At 41.4% G+C, this 20,705-nt stretch overlaps 1 protein-coding gene across 1 annotated transcript; it reads right to left on the minus strand.

Moving 5' to 3' along the window:
* Positions 1-18,971: 18,971 nt before the first annotated feature.
* pou4f2 (POU class 4 homeobox 2) lies at positions 18,972-20,486 on the minus strand. Its single transcript, XM_030788203.1, has 2 exons — positions 20,262-20,486; positions 18,972-19,901 (listed from the first exon to the last, which is right to left on the minus strand). Exons 1-2 carry the CDS (start codon positions 20,484-20,486, stop codon positions 18,972-18,974), a joined length of 1,155 nt encoding a protein of 384 aa, XP_030644063.1.
* Between the last annotated feature and the right edge of the window lie 219 nt (positions 20,487-20,705).

Genomic DNA, 20,705 nt, shown 5'->3' on the forward strand with positions numbered 1-20,705 from the left:
GTGTGTGTGTGTGTGGTGTGTGTGTGTATGTGTGTATGTGTGTGTGTGTGTGGTGTGTGGTGTGTGTGGTGTGTGTGTGTGTGGTGTGGTGTGTGTGTGTGTGTGTGTGTGTGTGTGGTGTGTGTGTGTGTGTGTGTGTGGTGTGTGTGTGTGTGTGTGTGTGTGTGTGGTGTGTGTGTGTGTATATGTGTGTGTGTGGTGTGGTGTGTGTGTGTGTGTGTGTGTGTGTGTGTGTGTGCGTGTGTAGTAGGAGGAATGACTGACTCAGTAGGGTTGCCCATCCCCCCTCCCCCGGCACCATCACATCAAGGGTCAGCGCCTCACAGCTCAGTTAACACACCACCTCCTCTGACATTTATGCTCCTCTCTTCTCTCCTCTTCTCTCCTCCTCTCCTCTAGCCTCCCTTCTCCTCTCCTCTTCTCAGCTTTTCTGTTCACTCACTGTCTCTCTGTAGGAGGACAAAGAGAAGATTTAGACTCAAATGTTCATACACCTTTGACCCACGTGTGGAACCTGTTTAGATTGTATATTTTGTTTTCTTTTTGGTTTTTTTAACACGTCATGTGTTAGCTGTGTGGCTACTGCACATCAGGGATAGTGTCTGACATGAATGCAGACCCATGTTCAAAATCACACCACACTACAGGCCGGTTTGTTAGGCTTTAGAAAACCTTTTATCCCTGTCTAAAATTCCTCACACAACCGAATGCGGCTCAGAACTACTGAATTACACACTACTTAAACAGTGACTGACAGACAGTACACTGAAGAATATTTTTCATGAGGACAGTTCTTGAGGAGAGTATTGATTTGAATACATTTTCACAGTCTTTTTTTTTTTTTTTACCAAATCCAGATGTTTAGTGGTGCATCACGTGTGACAGGTTGAGTAAAAGGAAAGGTGATTCTTGTATCAGTGGCCTGTGTGTTTGGTTTAGATAAGCTGGTGTCCGGGTATTTTAGAATTAAAACCCACTCCGACTGTCCTAAGCGGCCAGAGCAGCTGCTAGTCTGCTAATTAGACTAGAAGCCTTAGCAAATGTGCCAAGGCAAATATTTAGGTAATTATGCATTTTTAATGCAGGTTTTGTAGCACTGGTCTCTCTCCTAAGGTCCAGCAGATGCTATTAAATCTCACCCCATAGATACACGATTATGACAGGCAATAACTACGTGAATATAAAAGAGATTAATAATTTAGAGGGAGCTAACAAATTAGAGCCATCATTAAAAGGAAGAAAGAAAGAGAGGGAGGGAGATGAACTAAAAAAAAAAAGAGAGAGAGAGAGAGAGAAAAGAGAAAAAGGGCCCAGCTTCATATTATTTGCATTAAAGTCTAAGGTGATGTTGTTTCTCTTTCTCTCTCTCTCTGTCTCTCTCTCTCTCTCTCTTTCTCTTTCTCTCTCTCTCTCTCCATCCGTTAAGGCATTACTGCATTAATTCTGTGAGGTGAACTTAATGCCCCTGTTCGTGCCAGCACTCCCTGGAGGATTCACGGACTCTGCCTACAGTGATAACTACATTTCTTGGCACAATGACTCTCAGATATTCTTCACCTTCTCTCTCGCAGAATTTTTTTTTTCCCCCTTTCACTGTCTTCTTCATCAGTAGAACCACTGAACACAGGCATATGAATGGTGTGTTGAGTATGAGAGTTCAACCCTTAGGAGGCCACTTATCCTCATCAGTTCCTCTGTGCAAACATTCTGACCTTTCCCTCAGTCTTCGATGGAACAATATAGACTTATCTTTTTATGTTTGACTCTGTTCTGGCATTTTAATTATACTTCAAAGCCACGTTTTACACTTCAGTAGTACTGACTACAGTCATTCGGTCGATCTTTCTGAAATACGCTCAAAAGGATTTGAAGAGAGGGCGTAGGCTCTTCACGGTTTCGTTTGAGCATCGTGCCGTGGTTGTTCATGTCATACATGGAGCATCGTGTCGGGCTGACAGAACGTTTATGTGTGTTTATCATAATGTCTGTTAAGTGAACAGAGCAATTCATGCGTTTCCCAACATGAAGGCGATTTCAATTCCCAGAGAGTAAACATCGCTCAGGTTGTCTTGAAAAGAACAGGAACACCTTGCCAGGAAAGAGCTTTTCTCTTAAACGTGAATGTATTGCTGGAGGCACCATCTCGTAATTGTGTGATGTCACCATTTCTCTCTCTCTCTCTCTCTCTCTCTCTCTCTCTCTCTCTCTCTCTCTCTCTCTCTCTCTCTCTCTCTCTTTTTCTCAGCAGTTCAGATTTTCTATTTGAATTTCCATGAAAAGGAAAAGGAAGAGGGCGGAATCCGGCAGTCATAGTTTAACCCCCACGCTTCTTCAGCTAACACACTCACATTTCACCTGCCAGACAACTTGACACAGTGTTTTATATTTCCCATTTGCCTTTTGGGAAACAACCCCTGCTGAGGATGGTGGGGAGGGTTGAGGGGGGTGGAAAAAAAAAATAGGAAATTTTCCCCAAGGATACGCACGCATGTGGGTGAGAAACATCAAGAGTCCAACTTTGATCCTTCACATCCAAAGCCCCGCGCCGGGTTTGACAGAAACCCGTCAAACAGCTGGGCTTCCTGAGGAGCCATTCTACGGCACGCTGACAATATAATTGATAAAATGGGAAAAAAAAAAAGAAAAGACTTTGAGCATCTCCATTTGGTTTCTCTGAGGGGGAAGAGAGTTTATGACTTATTGTTCGTGATCTGTAGTCACAGTTAGTATATGAATTGAGAATACACACTTGCCTTTTGGCTGGACAGTGCCTTGGACCTTGGAATAGAAAGAGTCTTTATTTTTTTTCCCCCAAGGCAAAGTCTTTGTGTGTTGTATCATGTAGTGTACAAACAGCTAACCGTATAAACACTAGACTTTTATAAAGTGTCCACACACACACTCGTGCACACACACACACACATACACATGTTAGACCACCAACTGCTGGACTGTCATGCATGTGCAAATCAGATAGAGAGAGGGAGAGAGAGAGAGAGTGAGAAAGAGAGGGAGAGAGGACTTAAATTCAGCAGTGAGAGGAACAGGTTGTCCTGGTCGATCCTTGATGAATGTGCTGGATCTTGTAAACCCATGACAGAAGATCTTTGGACACATGTCTCCATAGAGGTTGTGTCAGCTCAGACAACAAAGGGACATGGAGTTCCCAGGGCACATCACCCGGCTGTTTGCGTTTAATGTGCGGAGAACGGCCGAGTCCTTTCACTTCATAAGTCCAAGTTTGAGCATCAGTCTCCGAGAGGTCACGAAAAAGAGAGGAGCACACAGAGTTTGCCTTTTTCTCTAACTGTGACTTTTATTGCAGCATGTTCACCTGTCACATGCAGACACAAAGTCAAGACGTGAGAATGAAAACACAGACATTTCTCTCACCTCATTAAGTTACATAGTCAAACGGCACAATGGTTTTTTTCCACCCTCAAAACTGGCAGTGATATTCCATGCTGCAGACGCATGACCTGGGTACAGACAGCGTTTTGAGAGAGACAACATTTAAAATGAATGAATGAATGAATGAATGAATAAATAAATAAATAAATAAATAAATAAATAAATAAATGAATAAATGGTCGTCTTGAGAAAAGTCACGTTAATTATTTTGTGTTGCTTGGAAAAGATGTTTTTTGTAAAACCAATTCAACATTTCCAAAATTCTCAGCTTTGTACCTTCCAGATGGTCTACATCTACATTTACCCAAAGATATCCCATTAAAACCAATATAATAATTATCATGTAAGTTATTGGTTGGAGAACACCCAGTATACCAGGTGCAGTGCCCAGTTTGCTCATTTGAATCCACCTTCCACGTAAAATGCTAGATATTATATATGAAGATATTAAAAAATCCCAAGGACAGAGCTAAAAGAAAGGAATTTATTCCTCACACAATCAGATTTTCAAATGATAATTTTTAGGGCTGAAAATGGACCCATATGGGAGGCACTAATGAGATGGAGGGCGGGGGGCAGCGAGGGGTTGTGGGGTGGGGGAGTAAGGGGGGGGGGGTTTCCACACAAGGTCGTCTACATAAGAGTCAAAAATTTCATTGCTGTGGGGCACTGGGAGACAGAACTTTTTGTTTTAGCGGACTGCCCATCAAATGAGCTTAATTACCATCAGAATTCACACCGCGTTCTCCGATTCCTAAAGGCGATCAGCCACACTCGAATTAGCAACTCCGATAAATCATTATTAATTAGCTAATAAAAGCCAGCAGGTGGCTGGGAGCTCTCAGCCATTCCCTGGTTGTCTGAATTATGTATAAAACACCAACGTGCTGTAGATAAAGCCAATGAGAGAACAACAGGCAGGAGTCCTGGGAGGACCTGCTGTGTGTAGAGGGGGATAATGCTCCTCTTCAAATCTCCTACAATTCCCAGAATTCTACCCAGAGGACTACAAGTCCCTTTGACCTCTCGCTAAAATAATGGAATGCGTGGGGCTGTAAGGTACCGCAAGGATAATTCAAACAGCGTTCACGCACGCCGAATACCAAAGCCTGAATAAATCCACCACGGACAATGTGGATGGATTTGTTTTGATTGCGAAAGGGAAAAAAAAACTAAAAAAAAGAAAAGAAAGAAAAGAAAAAGAAAAGAGAAGAGACGATAAAGAAAAGTAAAGGGACTGATGGTTGGAGCTTGGAGACAACTTGAACGCAGACAGGAAGTCATGCAGGAATTCCCTAACTGTGCAATTTGGAATGTCTTCAAAGGGAGACAACAGCTCTTTAGGGAAATGACTGTTTGTAGATGAAATAAGTGGGGGGGTGTGAGACCTTGTGTTTGTTAGAACTGGTACAGTGTTTTATATTGTTGTTGTTGCTATTGGTTTTTTCCTAATGCTAAACAGACAAACAAAAAGGCAGATGTAATACTAACACACAGAAATACCACGTCAATCAAACAACGTCTTGGCTTTATCACAGGAAGTCCAATTACTTCACATCCTGTCAGCAAGATTTAAGGTGGGTGTTTTGACATTCTAATCAAGTTTTTGATACCAACAGAAAGGCCAGACAGGCTTTACATTCTGCCACAGTCGTCAGTTAGACCAAGAACGAGTGGAAGCGCTTCAGGGAAACATGCCAAGGAAAATGAAATCTATTTCTGCCATGAATAAGGACAATGAGAAATAAAATAAATAAAGAAATAAAGAAATGAGGTGACAGAGGAATAAATCCAAGATATGACTTCTCTTTACAAGGCCAGTGTTCTCAGGTGGAGGCATCTAGACTCCAACATGTTGATTGAATCTCCACTCTGGTGATATGGTTTTAATGATGCCATTGGGGTTTGCTCAGGTCTTTCCGTCTTTGACATTGCGCTAGCCTTAGGGTGACTCGTTCACACTGCAGATTTCTTAATCTGTTTCTCAGTCCCACTTGAACACTCAGGGTTCACGCGCCTGACAGCTATGGTGAGAGATTTTTTTTTTTTTTTTTTTTTTAGTGAAAGACAGATAGGAGAAGAAGTAATGTTGGCTAATTTAACCATACGATTAATTGGACAGGTGACATTCCCTTGTACCGTCAGAGAGATAAACAGAGGAGAGGTGCTGTACCGAGACAGGCCAGAATGCTACCGTTGGCTAGGAGGGCTGCTACAGCGAATTCAAACGAAGCTTTTATGACAAATGGACTAATTCTGCTCTCTGCAAGGGGCAAACGTGACATTGAGCCAACATTCCATTAGATTTTATGACTTTGCAGTTCTGCGAGATTGAGGTGGGGAACTTGGCTAATTTGTTCGATGAGAAATCAGTGGATGAAAGCGTTACATATTGTGATAGAAATGACGGGCTGCGGTAATTTGGTTTGCTAATGCCATGCCATTCGTTAGCACTGGAGCAGGTAGGCAATGCGATTCATTTGGATAAGACTTCTCCCTTGGAGCATCAGTAAAGTATCCATGCATCCATCCATCCATCCATCCATCCATCCATCCATCCATCCATCCACTCATCCAGACTCATCTATGTTATATCAAAATGATCCTGGATGTGGCCATGCGGTGTAGTGTGGTTAACCTAGTTCACAAGTGGTTGTGAGGCTTTTGTACCAGTAGATCTGTCAGACATCCCTGGTGATCAGACAATAGAGAAAAGGCAGAAAAGCTCCAATGGCTCATCAGCGAACAGCAGTGAACACCAGACACTCAGTTTCCGGTGAAGAATCTTAGATCTGGTCCTGGGCCCATGATCTGTCTCTAAGCTTTTTTTTTCACACTCCTGCACTGTCCTTTGGATTTCATGTATCTTGCTATATTTTTAGTGACTGGGTTGATGTGACAGTAATATACTGGAGTTAAACAGGGTTATTTTGCTGTTTGGAAATGCGGATGGAAATAAATTGCAACCCGTGAAGTTGTGAGGGAAGTACCACTCCATTTTTCCTTTTTTCAGAAACAAAAGAAAGACTTCAGAAATGGGTCCTTTTCCTAGGGTAGGATGTCCTCTGGCGATTGTTTGGCAGAGAGTTCAAAAGAAATGACAACAGTCATTTGAGCAAGTGGGGCAGACAGCCGGGACAGTGGCGCGTTCATTTACTTTGTTGTTTACAGATGTTTGTGCTGTTTAAAGCCCAGAGGACGAAAGAATCAAAAAACACGGCCGTAACGCCTCGGTGTTAAGGTGCAGCGCTCAAATGAAACATTTAAGGATGTCTGTGCCTCACTTTACCCTCCTAAACACTGAACACAGTGTTAAGTATATGTGTATGGAACTAGCCTTAGCATGCCAGTCTCAGGAGGTATTTAGAGAAACAGCTGAATTTTCCAGATGTAAGTTCTGGATGAAGGAATCAGGATGTGTCACCGGGAATAAAGCGCTGTGTCCTGTGATAAAGAGAATGACATTTCCCAGCTCAAGACTTTACTCTGGGCAGCACTAGCATTTCTTCTCGCTCGCGCTGTTCGTCCTCTTTCACAATCGTTTCAAAGCGCCTTTTCCATCACAAAAACAAAACAAAAGACAAAAACAAAAACAAAAAGTGGAACTAAAAGCAGGAAGCCAATGACTTGTGTACTATGGGCAATAATCAGGCTGTTGCAGAGACGCTCTGGTGGCCTGCCTTCAAGCCTGCAACTCTGATTCAATCAAATTAAATCTAGTGTTGTTACAGTTTTGCTGAGAGAGAAATTTCATATTTCATCCACATAGTTGTAAGGTGGTATGGCTTGCAGCATAGCGCTTTGCTATATTTTATCATTTTTCAAAACACATTTGTTTTCAGAATCTGTGTGTTGCTGATGCTTTGAGTCTTTCATATGTTTGAGATGTACTCTGGCCAAACTGTGTGCTGAAAATACATATTTTGGATCTATATTTATTTTTTATGTACATCACTGATTTCTGTTCAAAGTCAGATGAAACGCAACACAGATCATGCAGCACTAAGGGCAGCCTTTTCCTCTTTCCTCTTTAAAGCCACGACTGAAACAGTTTGAAGCTGATTTTTAAATACACCCCCCCACACACACACAAAAAAAGAATGTTAATCTATGACTCTATAAAATTAGGGCTCTAACTGCTCTTTACCTAATCGCAAGAAATCATTAACCTACCGAAGTCCCCAGGCACAGAAGGATGATATTCCTAAAGCAGATTAAAACAGATTAAAGGCTTTTTTTTTATGTTTGTTTAGCTGTGTTTAGGTTGTGCTGAGTGATACTATCTGGTCTGTGTGTAATATTTAAGCCTCTGAACAACATGCTCTTCATCACCTAGTTCTCATATGAGGCAGTGGTTTGAGGTTAGAGTCAAATGAAGCAGAAATTTTAAGAAGGAAAAAGAGCCAGGGAAGAGTTTACACTCAAACGTTTTCAGACATTCCCATTAATTTTAATGCAGTAACAATAACAGTCTTGTTGGTGCTGGCAGCAGGGTTTTGGAGTCCGAGATGAGTGGTAACATCTTATCTGATTTCAGACTGTGATACCCATATCAGACATACGGCTCATTAACTGAAAAAAAAAAAAGTTCAGTGTCTCATCTAAAATCAACAGTGTGGTTCAGTTTTCTAGTTCCTCACAAACACCACAATCAGTTAATAAGTTGTATTTGACATCTGGTTTATAAGTATGCAGGATCCTAATCATTCATTAGTCATAATGTATTGATCTTTGACTACGAAAGCAGCAGTCGTTTTCTAGAAAATTCTCTGAGGTTTTTATTTATTTATTTACTTGTTGACCAGCAAGCCATGTGTTCATAATGAAGAGGTAATATTGTGTGCTCAAGCTAGTCCAGGGATGTAGACTACTGAAAGCACAGTGGAGAAAGACAAACTTATCCAAGTTTCAGCAACCCCCCCCCCCCCCCCCCCCCCCCCCCCCCCCCCCCCCCCCCCCCCATACACACCCCCCCCCCACACACACACACACCATCTCCTCATTATTTTTTGTTTGTTTGTTTGTTTTTTTAAGAAGCTTGTTGTCAAACCTGTCCTGAACTTCACACATGCCTAAACACTGTCCAATTAAAATCCTGTTCTCCAACTTCCAAATTTCTTCGAATTTGTTAAACACTGCTATCAATCACGTAAACAATTTTTATTTAATGTGATAGATCAATATTATACATATACAATTGTTAGGTGTTTCAAACCACGTAAAAATTATTTAATCTTTTATTGTGTTTTCGAATTTTAAATACTAGAGAGCCAAATAAACATTCCTTAAAAGAGTCTGAAATATCTTATGGATGACAGGTTTCAGTCCCCTGCTTAGAAAGAATGATCCTAACACCTGATTCAGTCTTCAAACTTCAGCCAATTCTTTAACAGGAGCTGTAATCAAGCCACCAATAGTCATCATTGTCTAATTAAGTTGTATGTTGCTCTAAGGTGGCATGAAATGGACTTGTTGTAGTTCCTGTTTTGGCCAGAGGGGGCCTTGAAAAATGGGATTGGAAATAGCTAAAATGGTTACGATATTTGCTGATTGGCTTAACCTTCATTAACGGTGTGCAAAATAATCTGCTCATACAGTATCAGAATTCTGAGCATGTAAGGAGTAAAGTGGTTATGTGCAGTGGTTATGGGTGTGTGCTTAGGTAAGTGGACTGGTTTTGTGTGTGTGTGTGTGTGTGTGTGTTAGGTAAGTGGAGAGCTCAGAGGACTTGTTGCATAATTTTTTTTTCTGCGGCATTCTCTCTCTTCGTGTAACAAATTCATTGCTGCCAAGTGAACAGGTCCCCTGATATCCACAATGTAATTACATCTAGACTGTGCACAGCCACCGGTACTGTAGTTCAGCACAAACACAACAGCGTCTCTCTGACTCTCACAGTCATAAACTGGCAAACAATCAGGAGAGAGTAAAACAGACACCATGTCCTGGTCCTGCTCCACAGGCCAAATCTGACATCCCTCACCACAGATCCTAACACAGGAATACTATCTTCTTTCTTTCTTTCTTTCTTTCTTTCTTTCTGTCTGTCTGTCTGATTGTCTCTCACAACAATAGTGGGTTTTTTTCATTTTAAACATGAAAAGCAACAACAACGAAAATAATAATAATAATAATAATAATAATAATAATAATAATAATAATGCTTTGTTTTGGTGTTTCCTTTCTTTTATTCTGCATAGTTCAAACACAGCATTAAATTCGTACCACAGGCTACAGTTAGCGAATGGTGGCGGTTTTTGTACCATACACCGGAGTCAGCACTTCCGGACCCTGTGATCAGACGCGGGAGCAGAGTGAGGGAAACGCGTGAGAGAAAAAGCGACGGGGGCAAAGCCGGGCTAATAGGGAAACACGCAAACTCACAGTGAGCTGCTCATTAGCGGAACGACAGATCAGACTGCGGAGTGAAACCTCTTTAAACAGGGCTCTTGTACGTCCTTTTTCCACACCTGACATTTAAATTGGAACTCAAGATCTGTCTTAAGCTCTGCCCCACATAACGAAAATGTTGCCAAGCTAGCTCGTTAGGCTTCCAGACATGATTTTATTCTCAGGTAGCCTAGATAAGCCGCCGCATCCAGAGTATTGTTGTTGCTGTTGTTGTTATTGAAGGTAGCACCGTGTTCAAAGTACTCAACACAGTGTGGAGCATTTTTGAGTCTTGGCTCAACACAGTAACCTAAATTTTGTCGTGGTGGTGCAGTTGCAATTCGCGAGCGTTCAGGTCTTAAGGGGAAAATGTTATAAACAAAGAGTAGGGGAGATAGTGTTTTTTCCATCCTTTCATTGGTTCCACAATAGTGTAAAAGTAACACATAGCACAACTCCGTGCTAAGGGGTGACATTCTTTTGTCAAGGAAAGATTGTAGGTCACGTTCCAGCAAATATAACCTAGACTACTATGTGATATGACTCAGACTACTCCAAAACCGTGAAATGAGACTGCCCCCAAAGAGACTGTAACACTTGTATTGCAGGAAATACATATGACAGAAATACCAAGATAACGATTCACGACTTCGTGGCCAGAAGTCTTTTGTCGCAGACTGTAGTGATATCCTGCGTAGGCGGGTCTCGAGACGTCACCACTAATATTAGGACATAGTGCAAAGTAGGCCTACTGACCTATTTTGAAATACGTCACTTTCACGATTTTTATGAAGCGCATTTGTTAAACTGTGTGATGTGTTTAGCGGTAGGATGACTAATAATATCTTTACTGTCACTAGGGCACTTCGTTATGTACATTAATCTTCATGCAGCTGAACATTCGTACATAACCAGTAGCAAACTCTACCCAGAGAGGATCCCAGAATTCTCATTCCACTGTTTAATGGCTGTGGAACCTATTGCGAACCCTTATGTACAGATTGTTTTAGTCCTGAAATAAGAGTTTCAGTAGTTCAAAATTTTAGCTCAATAGGAGAGGAAGCAGTTATGCTGTTATTCCTTGATTGGTTCGCTGAGTCGAGTACAGGTATTCACGTTAGACAGTATATTGAACGACCTAGGTATTAATTAATTCCTCTTCGCATTCCGCCTGTGGGTACGTCTAATGCGTTTTCGCGTTCAAGTCTCCTCTGGTCTGATTATCTCACCTTTATCCCCGAAAGCGTTCCATTCATCTTTTAAGAGCTATACATCACAGGAAATTCACCGGCGTTAAATTAACTCGGAGAGTGTTTACATTATCGCACATTCTATATTGTTAGACAGTATAAACTCTCCCAGAGTTCATTTGTATGTGTCGGTACTTTTACTTCTACAAAAGCATTATTAAGGAAGGGAGTGCTTAGGTCATACAATTAGTGCTCGACTACGACAGAAAAATACCGCTGCGTTTAAATATTGACACCAGTAAAACTGAACGACAATTAACATTTCATACAATATCCCTCAAAATGGTATCTTATGGTATGTACTGCATGAATAATATTTGCTAAGCTAACTGTGTGTGTGTGTGTGTGTGTGTGTGTGTGTGTGTGTGTTCGTGCGCGCGCGTGCGTGCGTGTGTGTGTGTGTGTGTGTGTGTGTGTGCACTTGCGTGCGTGGTGTGTATGTGTGTTTATTTCGCCTGCGAATCTTTCACAATCGAGCTAATTTAGTCCACCGTGCCTGTGGTCGAGCTGCCGTAGCCTCAGGCCTCTGGCACCGGGCCGGGGCGACGTGTCATTTGCTACCAACTGGGTTTTTGATGAGTGCCTGACCTCTCAGCTTCATCCGTCACCACTGTCTCATTCGCCTTTATTTACATCTGTCTTTAGCATTCTAATTACTCGCTTTATTGCTTTAGCCCCAAGGAATCCAGAACCACATTGACAGGACGCTCCGATTCTTAACCAATAATAGAGAACCGTAAAACACGGCTCACATGCGACCGCCACGCGATGTCTGATCACGGGAAACGAATCATGATCGGTAACACACGATATCTGAGATGTAACAATACATATTTTGTCTGACAGTCTCACACCTTCTCAGTCATTTAAACCTTATGTTCTTGGACTTTACAGAATATTGTACATGATGTTGTATCCAACGTGCGTCACAACATCAATTTTGAAGTTATTTTAAGCACTGCTAAAGGCCAGAGATCCTTCTTGTATATTCGGATTTCCAATAAATTGATGGATTTAAACTATTTTAAACGATATTTTTGCATTTAAAACGCAGGCAGCGCATATGATGTGACAGTCAAGCTGCTTTGTTAGTTTAAATTAATTCAAAACTGCCATGTTTAGATCAGATCCCAACTGAAAGACGTTTGAAGGTAAAACATGAAGCCTGTTTAGTGTCGTCCAATATATAATGTACATTTTAAACCTTGCCCCGCGAGCGAGCGGTAACATTACCATGTTGTGCTGTGTTCAAACAAATATCCATCACAAAACAGAGAGAAAATACTTTGAAGAATTAAAAAAAAAGTTTTTAAATGCTCTTTCCTGCTTTACAGAATTTGATAAAGTAGCATCAGTAGCAGGGCACACAGACTTTAATGAGCTCTCGACTTTAAAGACTTGAAGGATATTAACAAGCTGCTTGACAAATGGCGCTTAGAAGCACATTAAAGACGCAGCTAATGGAGCGCATAATGACGGCTAATTTTCGATCAGATATAAATTAGAGCCCCCAACAGTTATTTGCCTTAAGGACTTTATGTAAATGATTCTGTTCTGTATAAACTGAGCAGAGCAGAGCAGAGAAAGAGAGAGAGAGAGAGAGAGAGAGAGAGACGAAGGGAGGGAGGGAGAGAGAGACCTGGCACTCCTTGCGGGTATGATGAATAGATCTGCAGCGAAGCACGGCTGTCAAAGCGCAGTGAACACACACACACACACACACACACATATACATATATATATACATGAGACAGCTCTACCACCCTCTCATTATTACCAAATGCCCGCTCTTTACTAAGACTCACTCATTCGGAACGGCGCAGCAGCTTCTGAGAATGGGAGAACCTAGCGCTGTGCGTCTTAAATGAATTTCATGGCGAGAAGCGAGCAGGCTAACGCCGTGCCTGAGAATCCGTGGATGCCCGTCCTAGACCCGTTAATAATTAATAAGGATGGGCTTCTTTTTCACTACATCCATATGAACAATATATCATGGAATGAGCACACCATATGATATGAACGAGATTAAAAACGAATTTGTGTTGAAGGACACGGAATTGATGCAAGTAAAGATGGGTTTAGGAGTGAAATACCTGCATTTAGCGTAAGTGACGTACATCCAGTTTGAAAAAAAAAATGCTTGCAGATTTGCAAGGATTAAACATGTTTAGAACCGCTATCGCTGAATACAAACTTTAAAGAGTGGACAAAATAATTCAATTAGATTACGTAAGTGGAAGAAATTCGGTCAGATCTGCTAAATAAAAACAATAATGTAATAATATTATCAAAATTACATAAAACGGTTCTGAATCAAGGACAATATGCGTTTAGTCCGAATATTTATTTAATGGAAATCAGTTAGCCGACTGCGATAACTTGTAAATATTTGGACGAATAATCTGGGTCGCTAAAGATGAATATAAGTGATTTAGTCACTTTACCAATTACGGAAGTTCCACTTCCACTTCCACTTCCACATGCCGAATAGATCATTTTCTGTTTACAAGCTGACAGACAAATATTTGCACCACTACTGACGATGCAAACAGCACTAATAATGATAGATATTGCAACATGTTATATGTATGTATTGAAAATGTTATACATGACTGTGATGTCACGACTGTGAGCTGCTTGTTCTAATCATAAAATAATGGCTGTAATTGGGTTTTTTTTAGTCAATTCATTGATGTCATACACAAGCCGTTAATTATGTATGATATGAACTTTCCCTTTGCTACAGTTTTTTTCTCATACTTCTCATACTTCTCTTACGCCTGAAACCGTTAAGAGAAATAGGAGATTGTTTTTACAGTTACAAGTTAATTACAAGTGATTATGATAACGTGCACGGGCCCGCACAACGGAATTACGTCGATATTAATATTAAGCAGTATCATTACTGCACATAACTGATTTAAAAAAAAAAAAAACGAATAAACTGCTGTTTTCTGTTTGTGCATATATGTGTGTGTGTGTGTGTGTGTGTGTGTGTGTATGTGTGTGTTTGTGTGTGTGTGTGAGAGAGAGAGAGAGAGAGAGAGATCATTCCGCACGAGTTAATATTCATTAGGGCACCAGTACTTAAAATGACCAAATTCAAAAATTACTGAGTCTTTCATATATAGGCTAAATATATATATATATATATATATATATATATATATATATATATATTTTTTTTTTTTTACCTCAAATTCCAAGGTGTTCTGTTAAAACAGCCGTACAAGATAGGAGACCAAGCGCTGAGTAACGTTAGAGGCCCAAAGCTTAGATACTCTGTGAAAAGGTTTGTTGCTCAGATCAGATCTGGTCTTTTGCTTGGTAGTAAATTGGTCGTTATTTACTAGTGGTGCAAATTAAACTAGTCCTACTCATCAAATAATTTAATTGCATGTGTTTTGCATTCAAAATGTACTAACAACTCTGTTATGAATACTATCTTGATTTCTTACTGCGCATCTTGTCAGCGATTAAACATTTTATCGGAGGGTTTGACGGTTTAGAACGTTGGCAAAAATTTAAACGAACTAAACGATGTCGCGTGCTTCTGTTGAGACAACCATAGAATACTGTGCACTGCATCAAAAACTTCAACAGAACTTCATCAACATAGAGCTACCATTACAGTGCATGTGGCAGTGTGTGAGTGTGTGAGTGTGTGTGTGAGTGTGTGAGTGTGTGTGTGTGCGCGCGCGCGCGTGTCTGTGTGTGTGAGAGAGAGAGGAAGAGAGAGAGAGGGAGAGGGAGGGAGAGAGAGATAGAATGTGACGTGAGCATGTTTACACCTCTGTGAGCTTTGGCTTTTATGATGAACTCAGATACCACAAAATATACCTTTAACTTTAAAAAATGATTGGCTTAATATAGCCACTTTAACCAAAAAATTCCTCTAAACTAATTTGAAAATTGCGAAAATAACCTTGTACTCACCGGAAAACGCGTGAAATGAAACAGAAAGCAGACCATTTTCTTTTTGTTTTCTTCCCACAGGTTTTTCCAACTCCATCGATTAGCCCTGAAAAACACTTCACAACCTAATAACCACAGAATGTAATTAATATTGTATTAACCCCCATTACCAAGCCTCAAGGCCCGCCCTACCTCGGTGCTGTTAAACGCGGGTGTCATAGCCGGACGAAAATCAAAGTCAACGGCGTTGGACAACACGGTGACATAACGATAAATACTCAAAAGCTAAATAAAGGTTGGAGTGTCTCTTTCTGAAACTGAGGCCTGTACATTTTTGGTATCGCGGCAGCTGGAGAGGCCTTTTGAAGGCAGACGCCTGGTATAAATGTACAGTTAAAATATTCTATTCTCCGGTCCCCAGGCGGAGCACCGGCAGTCCCTGGCTTCATTAAAATTTCATCAGTATCCCTGTGAAAGGGGGAAATGTTCAGGGGAAGAGAGAGAGAGAGAGAGAGAGAGAGAGAAAGAGAAAACAGAGAACCTAATTACAACAAAGGGAAACAGCACTGCCCTTTTCTTTTTAAATGTGGCCACCGCGTTTGTTCCCTCTTATACATGAGAAATATGTATAAAATATCCCATACAACTCAAATGTCTGCTGGAGCTGTCTGTTAAGAGATATAACGCAGAGGTGTACTGAAAAAAATCTATAGACCTGTGTATGTGTGTGTGTGTGTGTGTGTGTGTGTGTCTGTATCTGAAGTGGGGGGGGGGGGGGCAGAGAGAGAGAGAGTCTTAGATTGATTGGCTATCAAAAAATCCCGATCGATTTGTTTCGCACATATCTGAAAGTTAAATAGGGGTTAGGATCGCGGGGGAGCTGCCATATTCTCTAACAGGGCGCAAGTGTCAAGCAGCGAAGCTCGCGCTGCTTCAAGTTAATTTCAGTTCCCGCCCGAGCCCATCCTGTTTTAGCTCTCCGTGACCGACAGTAATTAACAGGCTGCAGTTAATGATTACTTACTCACTGCTAGTAATTATCTGCTTTTCATAATTCGATGTGTAATTTAATAATTCGTACATATTAGCGAATTAAGCAATCGGACTCGTTCAGGGAAACAGATTTCCGCCCTTGGAAGCCCTGATGAACGATTTTAAGGTCTCATAGTTCGATTCAGTAGTTCACAATCCACCTTCAGGAGATATTTATATATTTTAAAATAATTATCGTACACACTACTAAGACTATGCTGGTCTTGAAACCGTTACATGTCAATTTCTGTTCTATGGAGAAATGTGCGTGTACAAAATGTTCTTCATCATAAAATAGCAACACATTCGTTAAATTCCTGTCATTACCCCCTCCTCAACAGAATCTAGTTTTGACATATAAAACTGACACCATTGACGTCACCATCTCAGGATCATCTTCAATAGTTAACTTGTTAATACATTGGGTGTGCAACAATGGCTTAATTTGGTATGTACTTTACTTATTTATTCGCACTCATAAAATGAATGTAAACGAATTTTCGGCGATTAACATATATACATATTAAATAAGGCAACTGAAATGCACCCCTACTGTTCAAAAACACTCCCGTAAAATTTGCGAGGCAAATATCTAAAGCTCTCTGATCACTCCGCTGTCCATGGTGCTGAATACAATTCAGCTGCAGCCTAGAACACTATGACACGAAAGCCTCTTCAAAAAAATGACATTTTTTTTCTATATACGGCCTAACAGTGAACCGAAGCAGGCTTCAAAGGCTGCCTCAGTCGGTGGAAGACTGAGAAACGTCGACTGTGGATTTAAATGGAGCCCGGCACGTTGGCAGCCGAGGTGTTTTTCTGGCGGCCTGACATCTGGCAGCCTCGTGCTCGGGGGACCTCCCTACATCTCAGTAGACTCCATGATTAGACTCTAATAGAATATTAGCATTTGCTCTCAGGTAGGCTTCCAAAGGCTTCGAACGCTGGCAGGAGTCGCGAGTCGATCAGAAAAAAAAGACACGCAGGCCTACTGCTTTTTTTTTTTACTTCAACAGTGAATACGATTTCTTACGTTTTCCTTTTTTTTTTTTTAAAAAAAAAAAAAATATTTGAAAACGTCAAAGAGCAGGCCCAGAACCTGTATGAGCCTGTGTTTAGAATTCTGCTTCGTGCAAAACACATCAGACGTACAGCAATGCTGCTTAAACAGAAACGTAAGATATTTTGTATGATGGTGTAAATCCAGGCCTATTTTAAGGTAGTTGGAAGCGTCTTTAATCGGTTTGTTTTGGTCGACGTTCTCACATCAAAGCATCAACGTCTACATGTTGTGGAAAGGGTTTATCGGTGCTACCCGAATAATCAGGTCTTTGAATATAAATGAACTCACTAAAAACTCCAAACAAAATGTTAAAAATTTGTTCTTTAATGAAACACAGAATTCAATTCAGTTATCAAATAATAACTTAAAGGATTACACGGATGTAATGAATAAATCAAATCATTCGACAAGTAAACCTAAAGCAACAGACATTACAGGGAAAAAAAAATACCGCAGCTAAAACAACATCACAACAGAAACCTGTATGGTTGTCTTCATGTGCTTGTCTCAAATGACATATTTACATTTTATACGTATACTCCATGAAACGAGTCTTTTTTCCATTAATAAACATTACTAAACAATGTGAATTTAACAAGCAACGACTTCATAATGATACGCGTATATTTTTATACAAATAAATAGCAGAAAAGAACATATGAAAATAATTTAAAATGACAAAGAAGACAAATCTCAATATATCTATCGATTGTGCCATCTGAAAGTTAGAGGGAACGAAAGGGAGTTGTTTGTGACTCATTTTTAAAACGGTCTTTTCCTCCAGATTGGAGAGGGCCACACTTTCCTTTGCTGTCAGAATATGATTTTTTTTCTCAAGCAAAAACGAAGAGGGAATCCCAATAAATACGTAATGAAGTAAACATTACCTCATACGATTAATAGTTCATAAGAAAACAGAGCCACGCGCAGACCGACTGCAACAGAAATGTGGCAACAAATCCCACCCAAGGCAAACATTTCAATCTCTCTCTCTCTCTCTCTCTCTCTCTCTCTCTCTCTCTCTAGTCTCTCTGTATCTACAGAGTGAAAGGTTTATGACATTGAGATCACATCCTACGGTAATACATCCCATCAATAAACACTGTCATTTTGTCAACCTTTCCCTGTGTCTGTAGATTTTGTTTTTTTTTAATTCAGTTTTTAAATGATAGAGGTGGATTTAATAGATAACACGACAGATAAAAACTGATGTAAGAGTGACATATAAATCAATAATTTACAAGATGTTATTTTGTCATAATCTAATTATAGCAGACAGAAAAAGTGACCGCTGTGACGTCCTTTATTTGGAAAAGGACTTTGAATTAACGTCAGATTGCACTGCGACATGCTGAGAGAGAACACGACATAAATAAACCATTAAAACACAATGCCAGCTTCTCTGAATCCCTTTCGAATTTTTTTCCTCGGGTTTACTACTTGTTCATTAGTGTTTAATTGTCAATTAATATATTATACAGATTATTTTTTTCTTTGAAATTACTAAAAAATACCGTAGTCGTAATGTATTCGATTGAGGCTTTGCTAAGTCATAAATTCATGGACAGTTAAAAAAAGGTGAAACATAGCAAGTGGGGGAAAACAAATGGTCTTACTTGCTGTGTCAAACGATCCTTTACAAGATCCAACATCCTCTTTGCGCGAGACGCCACAGTGCTTTGTGTTTCTCTCTTTCTCTCTCTTTTTTGTTTTCTTTTTAGTCAGTCTGTTCGAAAAGTCATGATGTGTTCTGTTTCAAAGCACAAGTTGTTAATGATTGAAGTCTGAGATAAGAAATATTTTACAAATTGTCTCTAAACAGTTTTTGGAGAAGTCTCTCGACCTTCTGTCGTGTTTTTTTTTTTCTCTTTCTTTCATTCTTTTTTTTTTATACAGCAAGTTTGAAGCAGCTAGACACATGCAGAGTACTTCATACGTTTTTGTTTCTGTCGCTGATTGCAAAACCAGACCCGAACCACATTCTTTTTCAGATCCAGCTTCTCTGCAATGGCGGCGATTTTTTCTGAGGAGGGACGGGGCTGGATGGCGAAGTAAGCCTCCAGTGACCTCTTCTCCGGGGCAGCGATGGAGGTGCGCTTTCGTTTCTTCTCGGCGCCGTTGAAAAGCTCGGGTTTGTTGAGTTTCTCTCGGTGCGACTTTTCTGCCTCTTCCAGCCAAGCTTGCAGGATCGGCTTCAGAGCGATCATATTGTTGTGGGACAACGTGAGAGACTCGAATCGGCAGATGGTGCTCTGGCTAAGAGATCCGACGCCGGGGATCTTCAGGTTGGCCAGCGCTGCCCCCACATCCGCCTGGGTCACGCCGAGTTTGATCCGTCGCTGCTTAAAGCGCTCAGCAAAGGCTTCCAAGTCCCTTGGATCAGCGTCCACGTCGCTCATACAGCCCATGTGGGACGGAAGCCCGTGGGCGTGGGCCATGTTTATGGCTGCCTGGTGCATGTGGTTCATGCCCGCCATGTGTGCTGGGTGCGCAGGCGTGGAGACCACCGATCCGTCCGGCCCTGCCATGGCCCCTGCGAGCGCCAGTCCCGGAGTGATATGATCCAGCAGGTCTCCCTCCAGCGCCTGGTGCGGTTGATGATGATGGTGATGGTGGTGGTGATGATGTCCGGCCAAGGCGGACGGATGCGAAATAGGCGAAGAGGAGGAAGAGGAGGTGCAGGGTAAAGTGTTCATGGTGTGATAAGTCGCGTCCGGCTTGAAGGGGCTATGATGAGGTGGGTGGTGGTGGTGGCTTTTGGTCTGCGAGACTATATCCACAGCCGCCAGAGCTTCCGCGCGGGCCAGCAAGCTCTCATCCAAGCCGCCGAATATATTGCTCTGCAATTGCAAATAGAATGCACACATAACCGTCAGTAGGGAATTGCGAGCTGCGCTCGGGCGGTTTTAAAACATTTCCAGCTTGTACTCCAAAAAAATAGAAATCCTTAAAAAGAGAGTGAGAGAGGGAGAGAGAGAGAGAGGGAGAGAGAGGGAACATACAAAACAAGCCACATGCAGCATCCCAGGTCATAAAAATTAATATGAAAAGGCAAAGCCGACCGAATACATAAGTTGGGAGGGAAAATTGAGGTGTTGGGTGATTTGCTGTGCAGACATGAAAAAAACATCAAGCAAAGGAAGGGGAAAAAGTGGGCTGTCAAAATGTGCCTTTAAGCAGTGATTATGCAGAATACGTACCGGTGGAGTAGGGAGACACGTTCGGCGCATCGCCTCGGAGCTCGCGCTGCTGCTGCTGATGGTGTTACTGTGTCTGGGGGAAGAGCAGGAAGACGAGGCAGCGTTGGAAGTCAAAGTGGACGAGGAAGAAGAAGAGGAAGAATGCAAATTGGAGTACTTGGGTTCGGCTAAACTGGTGTGTGGCATGGCAAACGCCTGCTTGCTGTTCAGAGACATCATCATCATATTTGCAGGCGACCGAGCCTCGGCAAGTTCCTTTTAATAAGTTAAGACTCCGCCTTCTTCGACTAGAGTTCAAGCCCAATTGCTTCGCCCTTAAGTCTCAAGTCGTGCTGTTTGATACAAGTGGCGTTGCAACGAAACGAGGGGAGAGAGGATGATGTACCAATTCTCTTGATAGCGCATCTATTATTACCGGGTTTGGGTTCTGGGAACTCCGGTTCG

The sequence above is a fragment of the Chanos chanos genome, chromosome 11 (assembly GCF_902362185.1).
Source record: "Chanos chanos chromosome 11, fChaCha1.1, whole genome shotgun sequence".
Classification (NCBI taxonomy): Eukaryota; Metazoa; Chordata; class Actinopteri; order Gonorynchiformes; family Chanidae; genus Chanos; species Chanos chanos.